At 45.0% G+C, this 26,846-nt stretch overlaps 1 protein-coding gene, 1 long non-coding RNA gene, 10 other non-coding genes and 5 pseudogenes across 12 annotated transcripts; 1 reads left to right on the plus strand and 16 right to left on the minus strand.

Annotated features, from left to right (window-relative positions):
* Positions 1-3,208: 3,208 nt before the first annotated feature.
* On the minus strand, positions 3,209-3,301 carry LOC123126360 (small nucleolar RNA R38). The gene has a single exon (XR_006461641.1). It is a non-coding gene; the product is annotated as a small nucleolar RNA R38 (small nucleolar RNA).
* Positions 3,302-3,632: 331 nt separating this feature from the next.
* LOC123126407 (small nucleolar RNA Z157/R69/R10) lies at positions 3,633-3,727 on the minus strand. The gene has a single exon (XR_006461660.1). It is a non-coding gene; the product is annotated as a small nucleolar RNA Z157/R69/R10 (small nucleolar RNA).
* A 690-nt stretch (positions 3,728-4,417) lies between these two features.
* LOC123126469 (small nucleolar RNA snoR137) lies at positions 4,418-4,569 on the minus strand. The gene has a single exon (XR_006461712.1). It is a non-coding gene; the product is annotated as a small nucleolar RNA snoR137 (small nucleolar RNA).
* Positions 4,570-4,600: 31 nt separating this feature from the next.
* On the minus strand, positions 4,601-4,696 carry LOC123126948 (uncharacterized; annotated as a pseudogene).
* A 72-nt stretch (positions 4,697-4,768) lies between these two features.
* On the minus strand, positions 4,769-4,861 carry LOC123126953 (uncharacterized; annotated as a pseudogene).
* Positions 4,862-4,935: 74 nt separating this feature from the next.
* LOC123126952 (uncharacterized) lies at positions 4,936-5,031 on the minus strand (annotated as a pseudogene).
* Positions 5,032-5,627: 596 nt separating this feature from the next.
* Positions 5,628-5,699, minus strand: LOC123126966 (small nucleolar RNA R66). Its single transcript, XR_006462154.1, has one exon. It is a non-coding gene; the product is annotated as a small nucleolar RNA R66 (small nucleolar RNA).
* A 241-nt stretch (positions 5,700-5,940) lies between these two features.
* Positions 5,941-6,023, minus strand: LOC123126440 (small nucleolar RNA snoR77Y). The gene has a single exon (XR_006461688.1). It is a non-coding gene; the product is annotated as a small nucleolar RNA snoR77Y (small nucleolar RNA).
* Positions 6,024-6,406: 383 nt separating this feature from the next.
* On the minus strand, positions 6,407-6,488 carry LOC123126349 (small nucleolar RNA R12). The gene has a single exon (XR_006461639.1). It is a non-coding gene; the product is annotated as a small nucleolar RNA R12 (small nucleolar RNA).
* Positions 6,489-9,002: 2,514 nt separating this feature from the next.
* Positions 9,003-10,386, plus strand: LOC123123170 (uncharacterized). Its single transcript, XR_006460533.1, has 3 exons — positions 9,003-9,394; positions 9,919-10,000; positions 10,083-10,386. It is a non-coding gene; the product is annotated as an uncharacterized lncRNA (long non-coding RNA).
* On the minus strand, positions 10,320-10,410 carry LOC123126362 (small nucleolar RNA R38). Its single transcript, XR_006461643.1, has one exon. It is a non-coding gene; the product is annotated as a small nucleolar RNA R38 (small nucleolar RNA).
* Positions 10,411-10,519: 109 nt separating this feature from the next.
* LOC123126446 (small nucleolar RNA snoR80) lies at positions 10,520-10,653 on the minus strand. Its single transcript, XR_006461693.1, has one exon. It is a non-coding gene; the product is annotated as a small nucleolar RNA snoR80 (small nucleolar RNA).
* A 51-nt stretch (positions 10,654-10,704) lies between these two features.
* LOC123126950 (uncharacterized) lies at positions 10,705-10,800 on the minus strand (annotated as a pseudogene).
* Positions 10,801-11,278: 478 nt separating this feature from the next.
* On the minus strand, positions 11,279-11,350 carry LOC123126967 (small nucleolar RNA R66). Its single transcript, XR_006462155.1, has one exon. It is a non-coding gene; the product is annotated as a small nucleolar RNA R66 (small nucleolar RNA).
* Positions 11,351-11,564: 214 nt separating this feature from the next.
* Positions 11,565-11,657, minus strand: LOC123126913 (small nucleolar RNA SNORD96 family). Its single transcript, XR_006462116.1, has one exon. It is a non-coding gene; the product is annotated as a small nucleolar RNA SNORD96 family (small nucleolar RNA).
* Positions 11,658-12,004: 347 nt separating this feature from the next.
* On the minus strand, positions 12,005-13,724 carry LOC123123169 (40S ribosomal protein S18). Its single transcript, XM_044543635.1, has 4 exons — positions 13,566-13,724; positions 13,310-13,470; positions 13,028-13,216; positions 12,005-12,328 (listed from the first exon to the last, which is right to left on the minus strand). The coding sequence occupies exons 1-4, from the start codon at positions 13,566-13,568 to the stop codon at positions 12,223-12,225; spliced, it is 459 nt and encodes a 152-aa protein (XP_044399570.1). The 5' UTR covers positions 13,569-13,724; the 3' UTR covers positions 12,005-12,222.
* A 1,138-nt stretch (positions 13,725-14,862) lies between these two features.
* On the minus strand, positions 14,863-23,072 carry LOC123121005 (G-type lectin S-receptor-like serine/threonine-protein kinase At2g19130; annotated as a pseudogene).
* Positions 23,073-26,846: the final 3,774 nt, after the last annotated feature.

Raw genomic sequence — 26,846 nt, forward strand, 5'->3', positions numbered from 1 at the left:
AATATGGAACCAATCGCAGGATGCGCCGCGCAAATTGGCGCAATTGGAGTCCAGCGACATGGCCACCGCCTCTTCCCAATTGCTTTAGAATTCTTTCCTCGTAGATGGATGGATGGATGACTTGTGTTTGTTTCGTGGACAATGCATAGATTACTACTAGACCTTTACTGCCGTGTCATGGATGTAGCATCATGCTGCATTAGGCCAAAAAAGCACGCCCAAAAGGGAGGTTCTCTCAGCAGAAAAGTGTATGTGTTTCGTGTGTGGAGATTCCAGCCTTTGTATGCACCAACTTGTGATGAGTCTTCAGTGTCACTCATAAGTCTCCTTTCAGGGTTCATGTTATTTTTTCCAAGAATATTTTAAAAGCTTTGTTTTGGGGAGTGCTAACTGGGAAGGAAGCTATCTAGGGATTTCTGGATTTCAAAGGAATTTGAGAGAACAGTAAAATTCCTTGTACATGTTGCAAGAAAAGGAATGATGATTTCTTTGGAAGAGGAGAATTTCGGAGATCGTTTCGTTTCCCGTAGGAAGAGGAAATGTTCCCACGTGTCAACCGGGGATTAAATCGAGATTCAAATTAGTTTCAACATCATTATAGAAAGATATTTTCATATTGGAGACTGATACTTTTAAACTTTAATATAGCTGTGTGCATCGTAATGATGCAGAGGCGGGGTGATCCTTCTTTTTCTAAAGACATTTCAGAGAAAGAATATTTAAATGTTGGGTTTGTCTAGGACACATCTAGATGTGTCATAGTTATTGCACATCTAAGTGACACAATCAAGTATGGAAAGAAAAAAGAAAAGATAAAAATAAATACCCACACGAATCTCCGTGTAAGATCAATGACGTAAGACTTAGATGTGCAATACTTATGGTACATCTAGATGTGCTTTAGCAAAACTGTTAAATGTTATATGGATTTTTTTTTGAGAAATATCATGTGGCTGTTTTTCCCTGTGCGAATTACTGCAAATTCCTCATGTAACATCTTTTGGGATTAACTACTTTGTTTGCAGTTATTTACATAAAACTGCACCTGTTATTCTTGTGCAGTTCATTGATTTTCATTTTTCTGAGACCCAGAGAAGGCCTGAACTTCATGCACAATAGGTGGATGGACTTGCGTGCTGGAGTCAATGCCTACCATTCGGTGTAAAGGGAAAAGGCAGACAGTCATTTCCCAATCTGAATGTTGATTAGGACTACCACTTACAAGAAAATAAATAAATCCTGACCATAGCACCGTTCTGTTAGATCTATTTTCGAGTCATCGTGTTAGTGGTGCTAATTTTAATTTAAAACTTAAGACAGCCCACTTGAGCTACAGCAAAGAGGCCGAAATGATAGTCAAAGTTGAAGAAGAGAATGTGACACCTCGAGTTTGCAAGAGCGCGTGACCTCTCGAGTACGCAATAAGCACAAAGATGAAGATGTTAAGACAGTGGGTTGGTTTGAGTTAGGGCATCTCCAACGCTATTCGCTAAAGCCAACACACTATTCATCCGGGGTCCATTCGTGGATCACATACGGATGGATCCACGGACAGGACACGGGAGCCGGTCATTCAACTTTGTCCCTCAAATAAGCATCAGATCCGAATAGCAGAATTGGGCCAAGCGGACCTGGACGACAAAGCACATGGATCGTGATGACATATGGTCCAACTGACAGTGGGTCAAGCAGACCTCTACATGCTGCCTGGACAACCGTAAATCAATTATTTGTTTGCTGCCATGATACTAGAATTCAGACATCTAGATTGGTTTGTGGACATATACGGGTCCCCATTTGATGACAAAAGTGAACAAAATTGGTCCAGACACCATAATCTGGATATTTACGAGAGTTTTGAGGGCACATGCTTTCGAGATGCCCTTAGCCCTAAGGGTTCTCAAAAGAATCGGGAAACCAAACACACTACGTTTCCTGACTGATATGCACACAACACTTGAATCAAACGGGGTAGGAGTGTTGGCCATTGTGTGGTGGCCGCAGCATGCCGACTATAAATCCGCAGTAGTATTTTCGCATAGATAGCAAGATTATAAAATAAAGTAGAATAGAAACAGACGCAAACGGATCTTTGCTTCCGAACAAAACCCTGCCATCAAATAGGTTGTCCCAGGAGCACCATATTCTAGGAGCCCAAGTTATGCCAAATGTTGCGCTCAGGCATTACTCAATAGAGGTGCAAGGCATGCCCAGACAACCACAATATGAACAAATTGTTGTGATTTATGTTCATCATGGAGCGAACTAATTGAATTGTAAATTCAAAACGTATTTAGTCAAGTGTAAAAACGATGCAGCCAGGCCATGTTCCAGGAATTATCCACTATCTTACGTTCTACAGGTTCTTCAGTCTGTAGGCTCCGGAAGTCAGCACTTTGTGGATGGCAAAGGGATCTTCCCAAGGGTGATGAGAGCTTGTGCATCCTCTCCTTCTGAATCAGGCAGAGCACAAGGTCGCCGACCTAGTGCTCGTATATTTTACTGGTAGATGGGATGAGAGATACAAAGAAACAACTGTGTGTTTCGCAATACTTCTAGTTGGATGAATGCTACGGACCTAGTCACAAAGATCTTTGAGGAGCTACAGTTGTGGACCCTAGCAGGAAGAAGAGGAGTCAACGTGTGGTGTGAGTAGTAGCGTGAGGTAGTAGGAGTAGGAGTAGAGTGTCATTTTGCCTTAGCCGATCTGTGGCTTTGAGGCCTCAAGTTCTTGTAAATACTCTTTCCATCTTCTATAAAGGTACGGTACGTATTTTGCATACTCTAAAAAAAAGGCATCCTTTTTAGAGAATTTAATCTGCTCTAAAACAGAGTATACGCCTGTGACTGTGAGCCCAGTTGAGCTTTTGAGCTTTTTTTTACTGAAGGCTGAAATCTTCAGGAGTACCAAGGGGCATTAGAGAACGGAGGGCACCTAGATTGATCTGAAAGACTAGTTTGAAGCTGCCCATTAGTCTCTTCTCACAAAACTGTTCATGACAATTCAATGTGACATATCAACAGAGTCCAGGTCCAAGCAATCAATGTGTTTGTTTAGCAACCAATACATTGCATCACCGGCCAAGATCTTCTATACACTACAAAAAGGTGCTACTACCAGGAAAAGAACAGTGCACCGAGACAAACCACATAGTAGATACTAATCATCCACATACATATTAATCACCAGCCAGGTCCAATGGAAGTAATCTGTGTCAGATTCCAAGTATTCTCAGCACCCTTCAAAGGAAGTAAGACAGGGATAACTGTATCTTTACTTGTGATCTCATCATCCACATACATACTAATCAGTTTGAGTTTCAAAAAAAGTAAAATTTGTCAAACCTATCAGATTCATATATCAAACAAGAAAGAACTGCCATGGTCGCCAAGAATTAGATCTATAAAACAGAAAGAAAAAATAACATAAAGGACACGTTTCCAGGATATAAGCTGGCACAAAGAACGCCACCAATCAGGACATACCACACGTAAGAGAATAGCTGTAGCGTCCGAGACTAATTACTGCGAGGAACACAAGTCATCCTCAGGAATTGGTAACGAACGCGCATCAAACCAAGAAACAAACAGTAAGAAACATACAGACTACTCCACAGATAAATCATCAATTTGGGGGAGCTCAGACAGCCAAGGGGTCGTCCGCAGATGCCACTGAAGAGGAGGCATCAGAAACTCTAGTCCACAAATTTGTCATCACCACTACAACATCATGGACCATCAAAACTAAAAATAAGAAACAAACCAAATCGAGATTCATCAAGAATCAAAAGAGCGATGTTTGGGGGGGGGGGGGGGGGGGGGGTGGATAAGCTATTGCTGTTTGGAAAAGAAAAAAATGACATCACATTGCTGTTTGGAATTTGTAGGCGGCATTGGTGGGGATTTATATAAAAAAATTGAAGGTGGGGATTTTTCTAGGGTTTTCCTCTTCTCTTTGCGGGTGCAGATGGGGCAGGCCGACGCATCCACCTGCGTGAGAGGCAGACAAGGCCACAAGTAGACGCACTTTATTTCCTATTTGCCACCTTTAGCGGCGCATCCGTAGGGAGCTATATCTCGCTTATAGTGAGATTTTTTAGCAAAGGTAGCAGGCCTTATTGAACATCAAGAATGTTACAGGTATTATGAGCGTATCATGCAGATTGCCTAACCAAATATGCCTTCCCTGATACCCAAAAAGATGAGGAGAGTTCTGTTAAAAGCTATGCAATGATTAACAGAGTTTCTGCTGCAACATCTACGCCAGCGCCAATGCTCTGAATCTGAAAGTTCTGTTTAATGATCGCTTCATCCACCAAATGAATGTAGGAGTAGGCAACAAATTCAGAAGCAAAACCAAAACCTCAAGAAAGAAAAACATAGCCTAGGGGAAGATATGCACATTTCTTACATTAATAAATGTGCCAGAAGACAGGTAACACGACGCAGTTTGGTAATGCGTCGTGCTGTTTAATGCTGGCCAGTGTTTCCGATTAATCTATGCTTCCCTCTACAGGATGACCAAACTGTTAACAGGAACAAACACATAACATTTTCCATTGAAGCATTGTTTTTGGGCAGGGATAAGATATAACTAAGTATTTCCTCAGTTCAGGTCTCCAAATTGCTTCCACACCACGCCATGAGGTAGCGCATCAGAAGAACGAAAGTATTTAGTTTGATCATCATTGGACAGTTTTCAACATCAGAAAACATGAGATAAACAACAAAAACCATTATTTGGGGCGGGAAGAAGATAAAATGAAGTACTTCCTCAGTTCAGGTCTGAAAATTGCTTCCGCACTGTACCATGAGATAGCACATCAGAAGAACGAAAGTAATTGGTTTCATCATCAGACAGTTTTCAACATCAGAAAACACAAGATAGACAACAAAAAACCATTGATTTGGGGCAGGAAGAATTTAAATTTAAGTATTTCCCCAATTCAGGTCTCCAAATTGCTTCCGCACCGCGTCATGAGATAGCGCATCAGAAGAGCGAAAGTATTTAGTTTGATCATCATCAGACAGTTTTCAACATCAGAAAAAATCAGATAAACAACAAAAACCATTGTTTTGGGCCGGGAAGAAGATAGAATTAAGTGTTTCCTCAGTTCATATCTCCAAATTGCTTCCACACTGTGCCATGACAATAATAAGAAGTAACTTTCTGAGGGCACCCTCAGAACATTTGCATAATTGTATCACAGTATTTTTCTTAGGATATTTGTCCAGCCATCAGGAGGCAAAAACAGGAACAAAATGGCAACTAGAAAACAAATAAATAACAATATGAGGTATGTCATTGCTTCTGATCGCTCTAGGTGATAATATATATCTCATCAACACATGAATCAGACAACTATATTTTACGAACACAGGTGAGCACCACTCACCAGGATCCAAGAACAACAATCTGCGGTCCAGAAACAGACTAGGAAAGAAGAATCAAACTGCAGTATCCTCAGTTCAGGTCACCAACTCTTCCATATTCAAGATTTTCGGAACAAGGAACGTACCATTGTGATTGATGGTTGAGCTGTCAGACAATGCTTTCTAGGCAAACGCACTCAATCAAGCAGAAGTGAAGAAAGAGGATAAAGGAATAATAGAAGATCAAATCAGTATCCCTCAGGTAATATGCTTATGTTTTTCATCAACAGAGAAAACTCAGGTCTCAAAGATGTGCCATCACTGGACTTACAGAACTGAACCGAATAGAAAAGGATAAATTAAAATCAGGCAATTTTGGAGAATGTTATTCGCTGGGGAAGCAACTATCCCCAAAAGTCTAAAACCCAAAATGGGGCGTGGCCAAGTGGTAAGGCAGCTGGTTTTGGTCCCGTTACTCGGAGGTTGGAATCCTTCCATCCCAGATTGTTTCTGATGAAACAAACAGTGAAATCATACTTGTAGCTAAGAGAACAATGCTTTCATCTGTTAAAACCTCAGAAAACTGCATAAATTTTCGCCACTTAAAAATCTGACAGTAATTCCAACATGTAGCTAATCATCATGGGCATAACCCTGTACTTATCCAGTTGGGCTTCTCTTGGCTGAAGGCTGAAATCTTCACTTAACTAGGAGTACCGAGGGCATTGGAGAACTGAAGGCAACTAGACTGATCCGAAAGACTAGGTCAAAGCTGCTCATCAGTCTCCTCTCACAAAACTGTTCGTGACAATTCAATGTGTTTGTTCAGCAAAAAATGCATTGCATCACCGGCCAAAATCTTCTACACAGGTACTACTAGAAAAATAACAGTGCACAGAGATTCAAAGTATTCTCAGCATATGTACATACTAGGAGTAATCTGTGTCAGATTCAAAGTATTCTCAGCACCCTTTCGAGGAAGTAAGACAGGGATAACTGCATTTTTTACTTGTGATTGATGGCAGATTGTATGACGAGTCAGAAGTAGCTGGTTGAAGATCTCATGTTTATTACAAATCAATGGGAATCCGAATGATTTTCTTCTTCATACTCGCAATCCAAGCCAAATCATGCTGCACAAGATGATGGAAGTAATCGTGTCAGATTAAAAGTACCTAAAATCTTAAAAGTGCACGCGCACTGTTTCGCGACACCGAGCGGCGGCGCTACGCGACAGCGGACAGCGACCTCACACGCTCAGTCCATCTCTCCACTAAAAGAAAAAAGGAAAATCTTCTCCACTCCCGAGCAGCACGACCTTCTTCCTCCACTAACCACCGCCGCTGTGCACCCCGCCTCCTCCGGTCCTCCCTCGCGCCGCCTCCTGACAACGCCAACTCGCCGTCGCGATTGCCCATCGCCACCCCAGCAGGCCTCGCATCTTTCCCTCCAGGGCGCCACCATGAGCCGCCGCAGGAAGCAATCCCCAACCTCCGGCGCCGCCGCGACTCATCTTCTGCGATGGGCACACGCCGCTCCGCGGCTGCGCACAGCTGTGAATCCTCGCACTTAGCCGTGAGGGCTCCATCGCCTACTCAAGTGCCCATCACATGCAGGTAGTATTCCCCTTCCTTCTCTCCACTGATTTATCCCCCCCCCCCCAAGCAACCTCTGATCTCTCTCTCTCTCTCTCTCTCTCTCTCTCTCTCTTCGAGAGGATTCAGCCGTGAACTTGTTTGGATTTATAGGAATGAATATTGTTGGATCTAAATCTGGTTAATACTCTGTCATTTTCCTACTTCATAAATTTACTTTGGAAAGTTCATATATTTAGTAGTCTGGACACGGGAAATTTAATTGCAATGTTGATTCAACTTGGGTTTTCTATGGCAGCTGGAGTAGAAAATACAAATTTGTAGTGTAACAACTATAGTCTAATCTGCCGGATATTGATGGGAGCAATCAGATTTTTGATGTCTGTGCAGTTCATCTACATGTTATTGACAATTTTTATTCAGACATCTAATTCACCTCCACATATGCTTGTCTAGTCTGCTACCTTACCCAAATAGTACTAGTACTGAAATATTAACAACATTTTCATTCTCACATATTGTTAACTCAACCTCTTCTAGGTATTTTTTCAGGAAATGCAGTCAAATTCATGTACAGATGCATCACTTTTGTGATCCTACTAGTCAATCTCCGGTATGATGCTTGGAACGTTGATGATTGGAGTGTTGATCTATACAGGAGTTTCGGCATCTTTCTCAAGGAGCTACGTCGACTAGGATGAGTGGTGGGTTTGTACGGCGGTTAGGATTATAGTGGTGGGTTTGAGTTGGATTTTCACGGTGAGCTGTTCAGATTTTGTCACTACTGGTATGGTTCATGATCCTTATTTGATCCATCTATTCTTGCCTAGACTGCAATTGTCTCGTTAAACATGATACTCTCTGTAGAGCTTCATTACATTATTGACCTCTTTTTCTCGTAAATGCATCCGTGTGGTTTCTTTGTTTTCTCATAAGTCGCATGCATATAAGTAACCAGTTGGCTAGTTTGTTGTAATAGTTGCACATGAACGCAAATGTAGTTGGATGACACATATACATGTCTCAGTTGGCTAGCCAACTTATGAAGTTGCACAGTGAAGGCTAACCAGTTGCACAGTCGATGGTATTCTTCTGCAGCAGCCGCTGAGGTAACATAAAATTCCACCAGGGATATTTTTTACTCCACATATAGGCAACCAAGTGTATTAATTTTCATACATAGTTGCAGAAGGACTAATTAAGCATTGGCATGCTGAACTTTCTCAGTTGCTCAACGTTGCATCTTCAAGTTTTTTAGAATTGTCCCAAGAGTATGTAATGACTTGGCATCCTCAGACTTTCTAGTTGCAGAATAGTATCTAATTAGTTGGCAACCTCAGTAATTCTAGTTGCACAACAATATACAACTAGTTGACATCCTCAGCTTCTCTAGTTGCACAAGAACTCAGATTAGTCCCATCTAAAAAAATTGAGGATTGCCCAACAGTATCTAACGACTTGGCACCCTCAGGTTTTCTAGTTGCAGAAGAGTATTTATTTAGTTGGCACCCTCAGCAATTCTAGTTGGACAACAGTATCCAAGTAGTTGACATCCTCAGCCTCTCTAGTTGCACAAGAATTCAGATTAATCCCATCTTAAATTTTTTGAGGGATTGCCCAACAGTATCTAGTGACTTGGCACCCTCAAGTTTTCTAGTTGCAGAAGAGTATCTATTTAGTTGGCACCCTCTACGATTCTAGTTGGACAACATTATCCAAGTAGTTGACATCTTCAGCCTCTCTAGTTGCACAAGAATTCAGATTAATCCCATCTTAATGTTAGGATTAATCTTGATTATGTATCTGCGTTGTATTTTCGTTTAGCATGTAGTCTAGTGTAGGTTGATGTTTGTCCCGTGAAGCTTCAGCTCAGCATGCAGAGGAGGCGAGATGTTGGGCTGCCGTGCGATACGGCGAGCACGGCGAGATGCCGATGGCAGCGTGAGGCTGCAGTGCTACGCGAGGCAGCATGGCCGTGTGATGCGGCAAGTGCGTGAGAGGCTGGAGCGTGACGGGCTGCATGAAGAGGTTGAACCGGGCGATCCGGCAAGTCATTATCAGTTGTATACATGCTAGTTTGGTTCGGTCTATGGCCGTTCATGAGGCTGCCCAAGTACTGGCCGTGCATGTAGTTCTGCATGTTGAGGGGGTTAGATGCATAGTCGTTAGGATCCTGCAGAGATGCCTGGAGTAGGATAAGGCCAGTTAGTGGGTGTGGTAGTGCATGCATGGATTAGTTTGTTAATGGCCGAGCATGGCGGCCTGTTAGTTCGTGCGTGACTTAGTGGCCCGGCCAGGTTGTGCGTGATGGCCAACAGTCTATGTATATATATGTCACACTGAGCAATGAGAAAATAGAGGCCGTGAGGGCTCAAGAGAAAAGATGTAGCACTTGTGGTTGCCAAGAAAGAGTACCTCTCGGCAAAGTTAGTTGTTTTTCTTCCTTGTTATACATGCGTGTGTGTGCAGTTTCACCATGTGTGTGTGTGTTCTTGAGAGAAACCATAGAAGAGAAGAAGAGAGGAACCCAAATAGAGTTGTGGGAGGCAGCTCGAGGTAGAAGAAAAGCAGCGCTGCCAGAGGCGGCGCCAACACTTGAAAAATTTGAGGATTGCCCAATAGTATCTAATGATTGGCACCCTCAGGCTTTCTAGTTGCAGAAGAGTATCTATTTAGTTGGCACCCTCTGCAATTCTAGTTGGACAACATTATCCAAGTAGTTGACATCCTCAGCCTCTCTAATTGCACAAAAATATCTCATTAGTTGACATCATCAGCATTTCTAGTCGCACAAGAATATCTCATTAGTTATCATCACAAGTATTTCTAGTTGCAGAACAAACAGGATATCAAGTTACCATCCTCAACTTTTTAATCTAGTTTTCCAGAGAACAAATATTTGTATGTAATGATAACTAATCACCTCTACCTTTTTTTTGCAAACCCCAAGATATTGTTCAAGGAAATGAGAGTAATGAAGCAAATAATGTTGAACGACGGTCACAAGCTGGCTACCTGATGGAGACTGCCTGGTACGCCTCTCTCCTCCCTCTTCTTTACCACTTCCGTTCTTGCGTTCATTGCTTTGCCATTATAGCTCTGTTTTGGATCCAGGCTAGGACCCTTTCTTTCGTTGAAAAGAAGGAGCCCTGTGGAGAAGGAAGTGTGGGCGAGGGGTGCATGGAGGCTTCGGGAGTTAGTGGGCTATCATGTGATACCGATTGGCCTTTGTTTTCTGATTCTTCATGGATTTTAGGGGTCGGAACAAAGTTTCCTTTATGGAAACAGTGGGGACAAAAAGTTACCTTTTCCGGCCGCTCGCGAGCGCTACCAGGCCAACGGCCGCTAGCCAGACGCATCCTTAAAAGTATTCTCAGCACCCTTCCGAGGAAGTAAGACAGGAATAACTGTATTTTTACTTGTGATCTCATCATCCACATCCATATTTATCAGTTCGAAAAAACAATAAAAATCAAATGCTCGTACAATCTATCACGGCCGGCACATTTAGATCCAGAAAGACAAAGAAAAAAAAATAGAGGACGGCATGTGAATGTATGTGGCGTTTCCAGGATAAGCTGGCACAGAGGACGCCACCAATCAGGATATACCACACATTAGAGAATCGCATGTAGCGTCCGAGACTAATTACCACGAGGAACAAAAATCATCCTCAGGAATTGGTAATGAATGCGCACCAAAAAATGTTGTTTTGGGAGGGAAGATATAATGAAGCATTTCCTCAGTTCAGGTCTCCAAATTGATTCCGCACCACACCACAAAATAGCACATCAGAAGAACGGAAGTATTTAAATTGATCATCATCGGACAGTTTTCAACGTCAGAAAACATGAGATAAACAACAAAATCAATTGTTTCAGGGCGGGAACAAGAACAAAAATATTTAGTTCGATCATCTTCAGACGGTTTTCAACATCATATACAGTCATCAGGAGCCCAAAACAAGGACAAAATAACAAAAAATAAACACAAACGAACAATATCAGGTATATCGTTGCTTCCCTCTAGGTGATAATATCTCATCAACACATGAATCAGATCACTTTATTTTACCAGCACAGGTGATCACAAGGATGCATGAACAACAATCTGCAATCCACAAACAGACTAGGAAAGAAAAATTGAACTGCGGTATCCTCAGCTCTTCCATACTCAAGATTTCCAGTAGTTAAGTAGAATGGAGATTGATTGTTGAACGGTAAGAAGCAAATGCACCTCCATCAAGCAAAAGAATAGTCAATCAAGAGTGAAGAAAGAGGATCAAGGAATAACAGAAGGTCGAATCAGTAGACCTCAGGGATTATGCTTATGATTTTCATCAAGGAAGAAAAGTCAGGTCTCAAAGATGTGGCATCACTGGACTCGGGAACTTAACTGAATAAAAAAGGGCCAACTAAAAGTCATAAACATATAATGATAAGCAGGAGCAATTTTGGAGAATGTTATTCGCTGCCCCTCACAATTAAAAGTAGGGGAAGCGACTCATCCCCATAAAGTCTGCCCCTGGAAAAAATCAAGCCCCACAGATACATAAAACAAAAGGATCAACTAATAAAGGGGGTCTTCAACATAATTTGTCCTCAGAATTGCAGAATGACAGCATGGACGCATAGCAACCAATCAGTCCCGAAAGATGGTATGATTTAACAGGTTTTTCATCACCGGAACCATAAACAAGGTCTATATAAGTCAAACCTAAATTATTTTAGGGTTGGAAGTCAGAATTGCATATTTGACAACATGGCAAACAAGAGCGCACCAATCAGACTCAACATCGTGACAATAATAATAATGACGGAAATGTTGTATTCATAAACAAAAATGCAAAAATCTAAGCCTTTCATTAGTTAAGCAGATAAGCAACGACACCTAATTAGGCCAACCTATGTTAACAGTTCAGTGAACGAATTACACCAACAAACCTGGCAATAGACCGGGCACACCCAAAAAAAAAACAGGATTCAATTAGCCAACAAACCTGTAATGCACATAAATGCATAAGAATAGACGAGCTCTTGCCAACCATTGAAATGACTAAAGCCCATGGCAAAACAAACTCTCAAAGAGTTCAAGAAGGAATTCAAGATACAATATATTAAAGGTTCCAGAACAAAGACATTATCTAGGGCAAAACATCATCCAAGGTAATCGTCTAAACAAGAACACTCCTTAAGATTCTGGAAATGGACCAACACAGTAGTAGAAAAGCTATGGGGGATCGTTGTGAAGCAGCTTATCGCTTCTTGGAGACACCAACAGTCTTTCCTCTCCTGCCGGTAGTCTTGGTGTGCTGACCACGGACACGCACGCCCCAGTAGTGACGCAGACCACGATGGTTCCTGGAAAAGAGGAGGGTTTCAAGCATAAGTGATTACTCACGCATCTATGCACTAGGACAAGGCTACTGCAACAGTTTAGTCTAAAGGAATCAGGCATCACCATACATCTCTTGGAAACAAAGCATTGCTATACAGAACTACTGGGTCACATACAAGGTACACCAGAAGGATACAGATGAATATGTACAAGTAATAGACAGGCTAGTCCTAACAGATTGACCAAACTGAACTTTTGTAACCAAAACTGCTACTTGCCTTTATAACTTGAGAGCAGGGCTTCTCGTTAATAAGAGTAAATACAGACATATGACATTGTATTTTTGCAGAAAAGAAACATTAATTCCGATCTACACAAGCTAACGCTGGACTAGGTTAGGCCTATTTCACAGGATAAACCACTACAGAATGAAGCAGATGAAGTCAGCACATGCTACCAGAAAAACACTATGCACATCAAGAACAACAGAATAAACGCGTTTCAGGCATTCTAATGTCCGAAGATCTGCTTAGAGAAACCCACTATGCCAATCCCAAGACTAGACTGTAAAGTACTGGATGAGATATCAACTACTGCAGCTACTAAAGCATGTGCAAGATGTTAGTTAACAGCATCATAACCAGTTGAACCTAGCGCATAATCATCGATCAACCAGTAAACAGTATGAAGCCAAAACAAACAAGAGGGGGAGGAGTTTATACCTGATCTTCTTGAGCCTCTCAAGGTCATCCCTGAGCTTCATGTCCACGGCGTTGGACACGACCTGGGAGAACCTGCCGTCCTTGTAGTCCTTCTTCCTGTTGAGGAACCAGTCCGGCACCTTGAACTGGCGCGGGTTGTGCACCACCGCCATCAGGCGGTCCATCTCCTCCGAGGAAAGCTCTCCGGCCCTGCACGCCCACCACAGAGCACAGCGCACGGCTCAGCACCACACCGACCGCGACGAGATCTGGCGAGAAAGGGGGACGGACGGTGTTCCTCACCTCTTGTTCATGTCGATGTCGGCCTTCTTGCAGACGATGTTGGAGAAGCGGCGGCCCACACCCTTGATGGAGGTCAGCGCGAACATGATCTTCTGCTTACCGTCGACGTTGGTGTTGAGCACACGCAGGATGTGCTGGAACTCCTCACCCGCGATCAGCGACTGCGGCCAGAGAAGGATCACGAACGTCAGCATACGAGGCGGGATCCGCGAGAGGAGAAGGAGGAGGGCGGAGATGGGAGGGGGGAGACGCTTACCATGGCTGCAGTCGGCGGCGGCGGCGGCGGCGGCGCTCGGGGGCAGGAGGGGAGGAGGAGGGCGTTCGCGTCTAAGGTTTTGGAGGAGGGGTCGTGGGGATGAATTATATACCCGGGGTGAAACCCTAGTGCTTCATCGGACGGCTGTGATCTGCGCGGGCTCTGTAAGTGGGCGGCTTTGTTGGGCTCTTTTCTCAACGGGCCTTTATCTGGAGTTCCTTGGGCTTTGGTGGCCTCTTGCACCCGCCGCTGTAATCCTGGAGGTCCCAGTCACTCTGAACCTTCTGGGGAGAGCAACTAGTTAACGAGCGTTTCTTCGGGAGTCTCGCAACGATCAGTGCCACTTGGCGCGCTCTCAGCCATTCGTCACGTGTCGTGTTCTGGACGCTCCCTCCGGATTTATTTTTTTATTTTTTGCACGCGTTTTCGGCTTTTTAAACGGTTTTTTCTTCTTTTTTTTCGAGGTTTTGGTTTTCCGCCGGTCTTCCTTAGCTTTTTGACAAAAAAAAAATTGTGCGAAAAAACGCGTTTTTTTTCTTTCGCGAAAAGTCACGGTTTTTCTCCCGCGAGAGGCACGGTTGTGCTTTAGCGAGAGTCATGGCCGTGCCTTTTTTTTCGCGAGAGTCACGGTTTTACTTTCGCAAGAGGCACGGTTGTGCTTTCGCGAGAGTCACGGCCGTGCCTCTCGAAAAGGGAAAAACAAAACGCGTTTTCTGTTTTTTTTCTTTCGCGAGAGTCACGGTTTTGCTTCCGCGAGAGGCACGGTTGTGCTTTCACGAGAGTCACGGAAAAAAATACGCGTTTTCTGTTTTCTTTCTTTCGCAAGAGTCGTGGTTTTGCTTTCGCCAGAGGCACGGTTGTGCTTTCGCGAGAGTCACAGGCGTGCCTCTTTCGGAAAGGAAAAAAAAAACGCGTTTTCTGTTTTTTTTCCTTCCACGAGAGTCACGGTTTTGCTTCCACGAGAGGTACGGTTGTAATTTCGCGAGAGGCACGGGCGTGCCTCTTTCGGAAAGGGAAAAAACCGTGCTCCCGGTTTGGTTTTTTCGTCCGGGTTTTTCGTGAAAAAAAAGTTCGTCAAAATCTATCAACATGGGATCTAGTTTTGAAGATCTCGACGCGAGGAATTCAATGGTGAAAACGGTTTGAGATTTGGACGCACGGTTTAAGAGATAAAACGTGTTGAATAAACGGATCTACGAAAAAGGGAAAACTCCCAGGTTGCGACAAGTGGCGCGCTGCATGTGCGCCCACTTGTCGTGACCTGGGAAGGTGGAGTGTTCTTTGCAACGAGTACTTCTTAGTTAGTGATTTCGACCTTCTGACTGAACCCCTTGACACAGCTGCAGTGCGTCAGATTCTCAAAAAAAAGCTGCAGTGCGTCAGGGCATTGAGGTTGCAGCTGTCGTATGCCCCACAAAGCGCATAAAACCTCGCACTGGATCGGTGGCTGGGCCCAGACTAACATCCACTGCTGCGAGGAATCCATCCATGACAGATGCTTGATCTGGAGTAAATAGCATAAAACTACTAGTTTACAGGCTATGGTTCCAAAAAACTACCACTTTTTAATTTTTCTCAGAAAGCTACCGAACGCGCGGTCCGCTGTTTCAAAAAACCCAAACCTGCGGTGACTAGCGTTTTAACCGTTTTCCTGACGGACTGGGCCCATCTGTCAGCCCACGTGGCCACGGGCGCTCACGGCGCGGCCGTTAACGGCCGTTAGCCGACCCGGGTCCGGTCGGAACCAAAGTGGGCGGTCGGCCACACACTCTCTCACTCCCCCTCCTCTCCCCCGCGGTGACCTAGGTGGGCGATGGCGGCGGCGCAGCCAAATGTCGTCGGCGGCGAGCTATTGAGGCAAGGCGGCACCGGCCAGGAGGGCGGTGGACACTCAGAGGTGGACAAATGGCTAGGCAGCTCGAGCTTCCCGGCGCAGCGGTCGCAGCAGCCATCACCGCCCGCAGCTCATGTGGATCCGGCGAGCTCAGATCCGAAAGTCCGCGCGGCTAGGGCAGTGGCGAAGCGCATCCACACTGATCCAGCAGGCGGCCACCATTGGGCGTCGTCCTTTGGTGGAGTGAGGTAAGCACTGGTCCTTTAGTTAAATTTCCGTGTGCTTTAGTTCAAATTAGAACTAGGGTTAGTATTTGTTTGTTCTTGGCATGCTACTGTATTTTATTGGTTAAGTCAGTGTAGAAGAAAGTGCATTTGGTTAGTTCATTTGGTCAGTGCATAGATGTTCTTGATATCTGAAGAAAGTTCAGTAATGTTCGGTGACTTAAAAAATAATTGTTTGTCAATTTAATCCTACAGCTTAGATGATGAGATTTGGGACTTGAGGCTACATTTTCAAGGAATAGATAATATGGAGAAAAAGTATTCAGTTTCCTCAGATATCAGTTATCTGACCATATTAGCATTGGTTGAGTTGGAGGGCTATGGCATGGATGCATTTATGACTTATGTAAAGGAAGAGGGAAAGGGGCTGGAGGGTGTGGAGGCCCTGGATACTGAGGAGGCATTAGAGGAAATGCTTGACTTATTTGTTGATAAGAAGGTACTGAACATCAGTGTCAGAAAAGCTACTGATCCAAGCCCAGCTGATGAGGAACAAATCCCCATTGATCATGTTGGTGAACCTGTTGTTTACAGAGTTTCACAAGAAGGTGTTCTGTACCCTGCCTCTAATGCTATCTTGCCATCTTTAACCCCTGATGAGCCCTACATGAACACACAGCAAAGCAGCAATTTGAACAAGGGGAAAACAGTTGTGGAAGAAGAAGATGTAGAAGAAGAAGCAGATGAAGAAGAAGAAGATGTACCAGAGGAAGAAGATGAAGTTGAAGATGACAAATCATCTTCAGATTTTGAGTTCTTTAGGGGTGATTACAGAGGGGAGAAAATTTCTTACAAAGCTTGGTGTAGGGGTGAAGATGAGGCTGGCACTGATACTGCAGAGCACTATTGTGCAGCTAACTCAGAACCTTCTGAGTTTTGGGAGGAAGAACCAATAGTTTCTGAAGATGAAGAAGTAGTGGATCCTGCTGCTGTAACTACAAAAGCATCCAAAAAGCTTAAGCCAGTTAGAAAACCTGGCCCAACTAGCAAGTCTCACAGTGAGCCTGAGCACAACAAGTTTGAAGATTATGTCCCTGAAGCTGATGAGTACTGTTTTCCAGGTGATTTTGGCATAAGTGATGAAGAGGATGCACCAAGGCTGCCATCTGGAAGAAAGAGTAGGAAGAAGCAGAAGAAGGAGAGGAGATGGTATGATCCAAAAAGGCCTGATGCACATGAGCAGTTTTCAATGCATTTGTGCTTTGAAAATGTAGTTGAGTTCAGAGAAGCACTTAGAAATTTTCATGTGAGGACTCTTAGGAATTTTGAGTATCACAGAAATGAACCAACTAGGGTTATTGCTTGGTGCTCTGAGAGAAAACATGGTTGTGAGTTTTACATAGTTGCCTCCAAGATAGCTCATGAGGCAACTTTCAGTATCAAGAAGATGAACCTGGATCACACTTGTGGAGCAAGTGGAGAGAACACAAAGGTGACAGTCAGTTGGGTTGCTAAGGTTTGTGAGGATACAGTCAGATCCAACCCTGGAGCTGGTGTTGACACAATTATGTCATACACAAAGAAGAAGTTTGGTGTGCATGTGCCTAAAAGCTTGGCATATAGGGCAAGGAAGCAAGCAGTTGAGGTTGTGCAAGGAGATCACAAACTCCAGTATCACAGAATAAGGGACAACCTGCAGTGTGTGCTAGATACTAACCCTGGCAGTAGGTGCATAGTAACAACACATGAGGACCCACTTAACCCAGCTCCTACCCCAAGGTTTCACTATATGTTTTACTGCTTGTTTGCATGCAAGGAGGGTTTTCTGAATGGATGCAGGCCATTTATAGGTAAGTATTCAGAAATTTATATGATTTTTAAACATTGATGTACTTAGGCACTCATGTTATCATGTTAGCAGGTCTGGATGGTTGCTTCATCAAGCTAAGCACTGGTCAGCAGATATTGGCAGCTACAGGGAGGGATGGCAACAATAACATCTTCCCAATAGCTTTTGGTGTTGTTGATAAGGAAGAGACAGACAGTTGGACATGGTTTCTCACACAGTTGAGAACAGTCATTGGAACTGGCAATAAGTTTGGCAAATACACAATTATGTCTGACAGGCAGAAGGTATTTTTCTGAACCTAGTCTTTACATTTGCCTTTACATTTGCCATGAGTAAAATGTTATTCAGTAGTAACACTTAAGATTACACTACATTGAACAGGGATTGTTGAATGCAATAGATGATGTATTCCCTGACTCTCCACAAAGGTTTTGTCTTAGACATATTTATGCCAATTTTCAATCTGCTGGTTTCAGAGGAGAGGAACTTAAGAAACATTTAGATCAGGCTGCCTATTCCTTTACCAAACATGGACATGATTTAGGCATGGAGAATTTGAAAAAAGAAAGTTTAGAAGCTTGGCAGTGGTTGTCACAGATACCAGAGCATACATGGGCTAGGTATAAAATGGACACTGTGTGCAAAACAGACCTGTTAGTAAACAACCTTAGTGAGGTTTTCAATAGAATGATATTGGATGTTAGGAAGAAACCAATCAGGACTATGTTAGAGGGCATAAGAACAAAGCTGATGATTAAGTTTCAGAAGATCAGAGAGAAGACAGAGACATGCAGATGGGAAATCACACCTACTCATTCAGAGATTTTAGAAGAGGGGAAGAAATGGGCTAAATATTGTGAAGCATACATGGCAGGGCCAGGCATATGGCAGGTCACTAGTAGCTCTGAAAACACATATTGTGTTAATTTGAACAATGAGACCTGTGACTGTAGGAGGTGGGACATGACAGCTGTCCCCTGTAGTCATGCCATTGCTGCAATGCAGAAAGTGAAGATACACCCTGAAGACTATGTTTCTGCTTTCTTCAAGAAACCCATGTATTGTGAAACATATAAGCACATAATATTCCCTGTGCCAGGTCCTGACCATTGGCCTCATACACCTGGTGATGATATTTCTCCCCCTGTTTTTTAGAGAAAAGAAAGGTAAAAAACAAACTGCCAGGAGGAAAGGCCTGTTTGAGGTGCCAGCTAAAAAGGATACTTCTAGGATTGGTACAGTGACATGCAGCAACTGCAAGAAGCAAGGGCACAGGATCAACAATTGTGGTGTCCCTTTGAAACCTAAGTTCCAGATGAGGCTGAACAAGCACCAGGTATGTCCATTCATTCCATTGTTACATTCATTGCATTGTTACATTCATTTCATTTGTAGGAAAATAGTTCTAACTAATATTGTTGTGTAGGAAAATAGAGCAAACTACTCTGAGGCTGGTTCTTCAATGGCTGCAACTGCACAAAGGCCACCAAGGGTACCTGCTGCCTCTGCACCTGCACCAACTCCTCCTCCAATAACAAGTGTGTCAACACAGACAACTTCTAGGTCAAGGAAAAGGGCAGCTCCAGCTACAACAGCAGTACCACCACCTCTCAAGAAGAGCAGGCCTAACACCTCTTCTTCAACACTAGTACCACCTAACACAACTATTTCTGCCAATGGATCAAGGTCTTCTCCAGCAAAGAACGCATGGTCATCAAGGTCTTCTCCAGCAAAGAACACCAAGTCAGCTGCTGCCAATAGAGCTGGCAATGGATCTTTCATTGCTCCTAGACAATCTGCTACAAGTGTTGTGCAGGATGGGTCAAAGAGGGTCAGGAAGCCATCTGGGAGGCTGAAAGATTACTTTTATGCAAGTGGTAACTAGCTGAAGTGGTTGAACTCCTCTGTTATCCTAGGTTATGTATGCAAGTGCACTGTTTGATTTGGTTTGTCATAACACTGCCTCACTAAGTACTTGATACTGCACTGTTTGATTTGGTTTGTAATATGGTACTTTATGTGGATTCTGCACTTGTCTGCAACTTCAATTCATCTGCAACTGTTATCTACATGTGGATTCAACACTTGATAAATTGATGGTGCTGCTGACCAAGTGCATTATAAGATACTGAGATATACATAACTGACCAAATGCATACATTTATTCAGAAACATCCAAATGTTACATAGATAGAAAGATAGTCTCATAGATTACATCCAAATCTCACAAATACTACCAAAACTCTCTCTCAAATTGACTTACAGATAGCTAGAAAGATAGATAGCAAGATAGATAGATAGGTATATAGATGGATGAGATGAGATTGAACATATCAGTCATAGCGCTCAAAGAAACGGACCCACTTGGCCCTAGTTGCTGGATGAGGAGCCATGACTGCCCTCATCCTTGCCCACCTAATGATCTCCATGAATGACCTTCCCCTGCCGCCAGTGAAAACCAGCTCTAGTTCTCATCATTGCACTTCTCCAGTTCGGAGAGTCGGCGGTTGAACTCCTCTTGCTGCTCATCCTGGGCCGCCTCTAGTGCCCTCTGCCTGCGCCTCCTCCTCCTCCTCCTCTGTGCTGCTGCTGCTGTCCTAACCTCCACAGCCTCCCCCTCTTCCTCTATGACATCTCCCATGTCAGGATCCATCCGTGGTTTTCTTTTGGGTGGCGGCTGGTGGAGTAACTGGGAAAGGGTGGGGGTGGGGAGGGGTTTATATTGACAGATGGATGGGGTTGGGTTTAGTAGGCCTAGGGTTGCATTTGGTCAAAGACTAGTGGGCCACTAAGCCCAATTACACACAGAAATAATATTAGTAGGCTAACAAATAACATATAAAAGATATAAGATCAAGTTGAACACTTAGTAGCATACATTCTACATTTCCACAACTTAGTAGCATAAGAGATCCATTTCCACTACTTAATAGCATAGGAGATCCATTACAACACTTAATACCATAGGTGATCCATTACAACTTAACAACATAGGAAATAAGGTTCTTGCACTAGGTTAAACTTCACATTTCCCCAAAATGTACACCCATAATCACTTGCAGTCATGCCAGGCCACATCCTTATATAAAGGCCTTTTGATGTACTTACTTCACCAAGATCAAGCTTCAAGATTCAAGGATGGCCTTGATTTGCTCTAACTTCTCCTTGCTGCCATACCCTTCTTTCAGCAGCTCAGCAACAACAAGCTCAAGCTTTGCCTTCTCCTTCTTAAGAACATCTCTGTCAACTTCAACAGCCTTCATAGCCTTCCTCGTGTTCTTGATGATATCAGCTTGGCTCTGCAAAATGCACCTCTGCTCTTTTGCAAGTTTGAGCTTTTCCATCTTCACCTCCAACATAGCTTTCTCCTCTAGCTCCTTCTTCTTCTTCTCAAGTTCTTCCTCCTCCACTTGTTTCTGGTACACCTTCTTGTCCACCCTACCATCCTGCCAATCAAACATCTTGGATACATCATCAACAAGCTTGGTGTACTCAATGCAAAGCTTGTCATTTTCAGTCCTAAGCTTGGCCAACTCCCTTTCATGTTCACTCTTAAGCCTGGCCAACTCCTTCTCAAACTTTTGCTTGTCCTGTACCCTTCCAAAGTTCTGCTCATGGAACATCTCCCATAGCTTGCACAGACATCTCTGGAGAACAGTTGGCCAAGGCCCATCAACCCACTCTACAACACCACAATTCACACCATTTTCCTGCATTTATAAATGTGATAAGTTATTACAAATGGACTAGGAGCTTATTTCAGTTCCATGATTAACTTGTATAGACTTCATAATTTCTAACAATGAATAACATAAATGAGATATGATAAGTTATTACATATGTGACTGTCATATCAAACAAAGTGCTGCATCATATCAAACATTAGTGAACATACATAGCAGAAATGTTTATTGGCATCTAACCTGGACTGGGCAGCCATAGAAACGCCTTCCTGTTATAGGCCCTTCAAAAGCAACACGCTTAATAGGCCTCAGTTGGTGCAGAATGCACTTGGGATGAGCAAGCTCAAGTTGGCCACAGAAAAGGGACTCCACAGTGGTGTCTGGTTCCTCCTGCAACCATAATAACCAACAAACACTGGTTTCAATCTCCACTCAATACCAGAATCAACAAGCACTGTTCTTTAAACCTGATCACTAAAAAATCTCCAAATCAGCATGAACCCTAACACTGTACACAGATGAACCCTAGGTTACCTCAATCCTACAATCAAACCCCACCCTCACTAATCAAGAACAGTATCACACACACAACAACAACACTACACTCAGCAACATCCATGGCTGTAGCCTAGGGCTACTAGCACCTAACCCTAACCCTAGGTGGCAAAGAACTTACCATAAGTCCCATGTCCATGTTGACAACCTCGCACTCCTCCTCCGAGCTGGTTTCCTCGTCGTTCCAGGAAGGCATTGCGGCAAGGAGGTCGACGGCCACTGGCCTCGAAGACGGCGAGCGGCGGCGAGCTCGTACTGGAGCAGGGGAGTGAGAGCAGGGGAGTGAGCGAGCGAGCACGAGAGAGTGTGCGAGCGGGTGTGCCCGACCGACCGAGCGGGTATATTTACCCCAGTTCCGACCGGGCCGGTCGGCTAACGGCCGTTAACGGCCGCGCCGTGAGCGCGCGTGGCCACGTGGGCTGACAGATGGGCCTGGTCCGTCAGGAAACGGGTTAAATCGCTAGTCACCGCGGGTTTGGGTTTTTTGAAACAGCGGACCGCGCGTTCGGTAGCTTTCTGAGAAAAATTAAAAAGTGGTAGTTTTTTGGAACCATAGCCTGTAAACTAGTAGTTTTATGCTATTTACTCCTTGATCTGCCCGCCCACGTCGCTCAGCGAGTAGAAGAGGTAGCCTTCAATGTCATTGTTGATGAATGGGATGTCGAATGTGAGACCGATTGTCATCTCCGGTGCAAGGGTAAAGTTATGGCCGTTCCAAGGGCCACTGGACCAATAGGTTATGGACAGATTCCACCGGATGAAAAACTGTAGCGTGCCGTTTGGGTCCAGCTCCAGCGTGAACAGCCCTGGAGACGGATCTGCCATGTTCTTCCAAGGAACAAGCCTCTGGATCACACCGGTGATCTTGTTCATCCCGAGCTTTCCCCCTGGAAGCCAGGTGTTTGTTGGATGGTCTATGCTCCGCCAATAAATTATCGATGAATTCGACGCGTCGGTGACGTCGAGGCTACCGGTGTCCCTGATGACGGCCATGGTGGAGTTGGAGGTTACACTCACGTTGGTCGACCATAGCTCCATGTTCCTGGAGTGGTCAAAGAGGACAAGGTTGCCATCGCTGCCCATGGCCAAGGCAACTCTGGCCGGGTCGGAAACCGGCAAGTCGGAGGTCGCCGTCGTCACCGACAGTATGTCGCTGTACCATATGGCTAATTAGTAGCTGTTGGAGCTGGAAGAGGAGGTGGTGTTACCTTGTGTCGGGGAGTAGAATCCCAAGGTGAATTCCTTGCCCTGGGATACAATCCTCTATGTCGTCCCAGACAACAGCGAGGTGGAGTTGATGATATCAACGGCTATGCAGATAAGGATTTGGCTGAGTAGGAGGAGGAAGATGAGAGGAGCCATGGATGGGAGCTTGGAAGAATGCCCAACTACCCAAAGCTGGCAGGAGCATGGGAGTTTGAACTTTTTGCCTAACTCGTGGTGGTGCTTGGATGTAGAGGTTTTTAGGTTGGTGAGTATTCAGTGTCATTGTTGAAGAATGTGAGGTCAAAAGTTTGTCATCTAGTATATCATGGACTAATTCAATAGGAAGATTCCATTGACCTGGTACAGCAGGCTCTGGTTTTCCCTTCCCTGATTAAGTTTTCTCATCCTGCGATTACTATATACTTTGTGCATGCTTCATAATTGTATTTTTTCCCAAGAAAACGTAAATGTTTTGCATCCCAGTGCATTAAATTGAAAGAAGTTTATGGATTTGGCTGAGTAGAAGGAGGGGGAGGCCAGAGGAGCCATGGATGGGATATTCCATGAATACTGAATATCCAGGCACTCCTAGTGAATGGTGATGGCTCAGTACAGAGGTTTTTTAGGTTGGTGAATGACTTCACCTCAAAATACTAGCAAGGACCCTTCTTTGATCTAGTACACTAGCTAAGGCTGATTGAAAGGTAGACACACCCAACAACATTATGGTGCCGAATCATGGATCAGTTAACAGAATGCAATCTAGTCACTACTGTGCTGAAAATTAGAAGGGGGTTAACTATGGGGGCTGTCCTTTCCTTGATAATATTATTCTGCCTATTCAATTCATTCTAGGTCAACTTCAGCCACTTCTTGGACTGTGAAACTTGACCTAGAGTGTCGTTCTCGGTTGGCAGCCGCACTAGATTAGCTTACCACCAGCCGCCCAACTTATTCTGAAGACCCACGATTATTTCTGTATGAATTTTTCTGAAGGCCCCCGATTATTTATGTAAAAAGCTATGTGGCCTCTTGTATGTGTTTCTCCCGAAAAGCATTTTAGCAAAATAATATAAGCACATGTGCCACTCACAGAAGATCCCACTAACAAGTGAGAAGCCTTTGACCTGCTCTCCTTCAGCTATGGAGGGAGCCATTCCTGGCCCCCCTTTGCTTCTTTCTCATTCTTGGAGCTTCTCTTCTAAATATTCTGTTCTTACAAGACCATGATCTAGAACGACTGTACGAGGCACATCAAGAACTTTAATTTTCTCTTCTTCGGTTTGGAGCATATCAGGAAGCCAACACATACAGTCACACATGTTCAAGATGAAAGATCGTTCACTCTGATCCCCTAATTTGCAGTATTCATTTGTGGGTCTTGTCGGGGATATACCCCGCGGTATGACCCGGCCGGAATTGGCGACTCACTGGTGACCCGCCCGGAGCTTGGCGATTCACAGATAACCTGCCCGATCTTGGCGACTCATTAGTAACCCGGCGGGCGGGTCAGATGGACAACAAGGCCCAAGGCCCAGAAGGCCGGCTCACATTTATGATGGGCCGGCTTAAGAAGGAAGGGGTGACGAATATTTCCTTTACGGGGAAGCAAGACCCGGACTTGTAATTAACTTGTAAGAGAAGATAGACTAGTCCTAGTCCTACTAGGACTCCACATGTAACCCGCCCCTCTAACTTATATAAGGAGGGGCAGGGCTCCCCGAAGAAGGACAGGCAACAAGAAATAATCTCTAGGGCTAAACACCGAGAGCCGGTTCCCGGCGACTCTCCCGTGATCATAATGAGACCTAGCCTCAAACAGCATGTAGGGTTGTTACCGGATGATGTTTCCCGGGGCCCGAAGCTGTCTAAACCTTTGTCTTGTGCGTTGATCCGCCCTGCGTCTCTCATCCCAATCAACCCCTCTCAAGCTACTACATAGATGCGCTGGCCTCACGACTAAGTCCTTACACCTAGGACATCTGACGTGTTAATTCCACGACAGTTGGCGCCCACCGTGGGGCTAGGCGCACGGTGGTGTTGAGTTCTTGGAGGGATCTCTTCAGGGATCGAAGAGCTCGCGAGTAGACAGATGAAGGTTTACGTTCCATAAGATTAAGAGTGCGTCGGATGTACTATCGCCGCCGCAAGTTAGAGATGTGTTCGAGATCAAGCAATGCAAGGATCACGTCACAGGGGCCAGCAGGAGTGCAAGAGAAATTTTTTGCAGTATGATTGGGGAGCAGTTGAATCGCAAGTCGCCAGGCCGTGTTTTCCTGTTACAACACGTTTTTTCTGACGCACCCAGACCCGAGGTGTTTTGTCGCTATAGGCGACTTCCAAGTCATAGAACGTCCATCAATCGTGCCAACTACTGCTGCATGTTATCGTACAAAGGACAAAACAGGATCTATGCTGCTCACGTGGGTTGAGTGCTAGTTTAATTCTCAGAATTGCTATCTCGGATAGCTATACATACATGGAGGCAGGCTGCACAAGGAAATATGAACAGAGCCGTCCAATCAACAGCGATGCACTCGAGAAAGAAAGAAAAGGGCGTGGGGTTGCCGAGTCAAAGTACGACCCGGAGAAAGACAGGGACGTGGCCGCAGATTCGGCCCTGTCCTACGATGCTCAAGCTTCTGCCTGTGAGCCGGCCGAGCGGACATCTGACTCGCCCTCGCCAAATCACCGCCTTCACCATTAGCCGGGGCTGCCTCCGATGTGCCTCCTCTGCCTCGGCCCACACCTCGACGCTGCTCCATGGCTGTGCTGCTGCCTCGAGACGGCCAAGCTGCTGTTAGCCTGCACGCCTCGCCGTTGCTGCTCCTTCTATGAGCGCTACAGCTGCACCTCCACTACGATCTGCCGCTGCTGCTTTGTGCATAAAGACCAAAATCTAGTCATCAACTACTACTCCATCATCCACTATGACGTATGAAGGCACTAGTCAAACTGATGGGTCAAACCAAGCATGACCCGGAGGAGATCTCGGTCACACGGAGTCGGCCTCGCCTCCACGCGCCGCATTAAGATATTGTCGCGCCTCCGGACTGGGTCCTGCCGTCGCCGCTGCTGCACTTCTGAACCGCCGCTGCACTGGGTCATCTTCTACCACCGTCATCGACCCTAGGGTGCTGCCGCTGCTGCTTTGAGCCGCCGGCCCCCAAGCCTCCCAAACCGCCGGCCTCCAAGTGTTGCGAGTCGCCCCGACCGAGTTGCCATTGAGCCACCCCGGCCAAAGCGACTTCATCTACGGCCTTCACACCTCTGAAACGGCCAAAGAGTATACTACAATTTGCACGCAGTGAACATTATACAAACTACTGCGAACTCTCGCAAAGCCTTTGAGAGGATCAACACAAAAATTCTTGGTTATCTACGGATGCCATATGGTGATCATCTGTCACCTAAAATCAGGTGATATTTATCTTACATATATTGTTAGGTACATGTTGATTTCCTTCGACAAAAAACTACTCCGCCCTGTTGTATGTTTTGTACGCAGGACAATTGTGGTTTATACCATGGGTACGGAGCACGTACTTGCAACATTGCGCCCGGTGTTCGTCCGTGCCTCGTTTCCCGGTAAATGGACACGCAAGCCGCCACCCTTGCGGCCCGGACTACTTCAACTCATCGGAACCGTCCCTGTGATTGGCTCGTCCGTCCGCGCCGTCTTACAACGCCACGGACGACTCGCCCGTCCGCCCTCGCGGCCGGTTCACGTGTCTGCGCTAGCTTACAAACGCCGTGGCCGACTCGCTGTCCGCGCCAGCTTACAAACGTCGCGGCCGACTCACCCGTCCGCATCGGTTTACCACGATGTGGCCGGTTCACTCGTGAGCGACTTCAACTTCACCTAGCGATCATCAATTTCATGGCAGATTATTTCTGGCCTGGCACATCAGGTGATATCCATCTAAAATA

Source organism: Triticum aestivum, chromosome 5D, assembly GCF_018294505.1.
Source record: "Triticum aestivum cultivar Chinese Spring chromosome 5D, IWGSC CS RefSeq v2.1, whole genome shotgun sequence".
In the NCBI taxonomy this organism is placed as follows: domain Eukaryota; kingdom Viridiplantae; phylum Streptophyta; class Magnoliopsida; order Poales; family Poaceae; genus Triticum; species Triticum aestivum.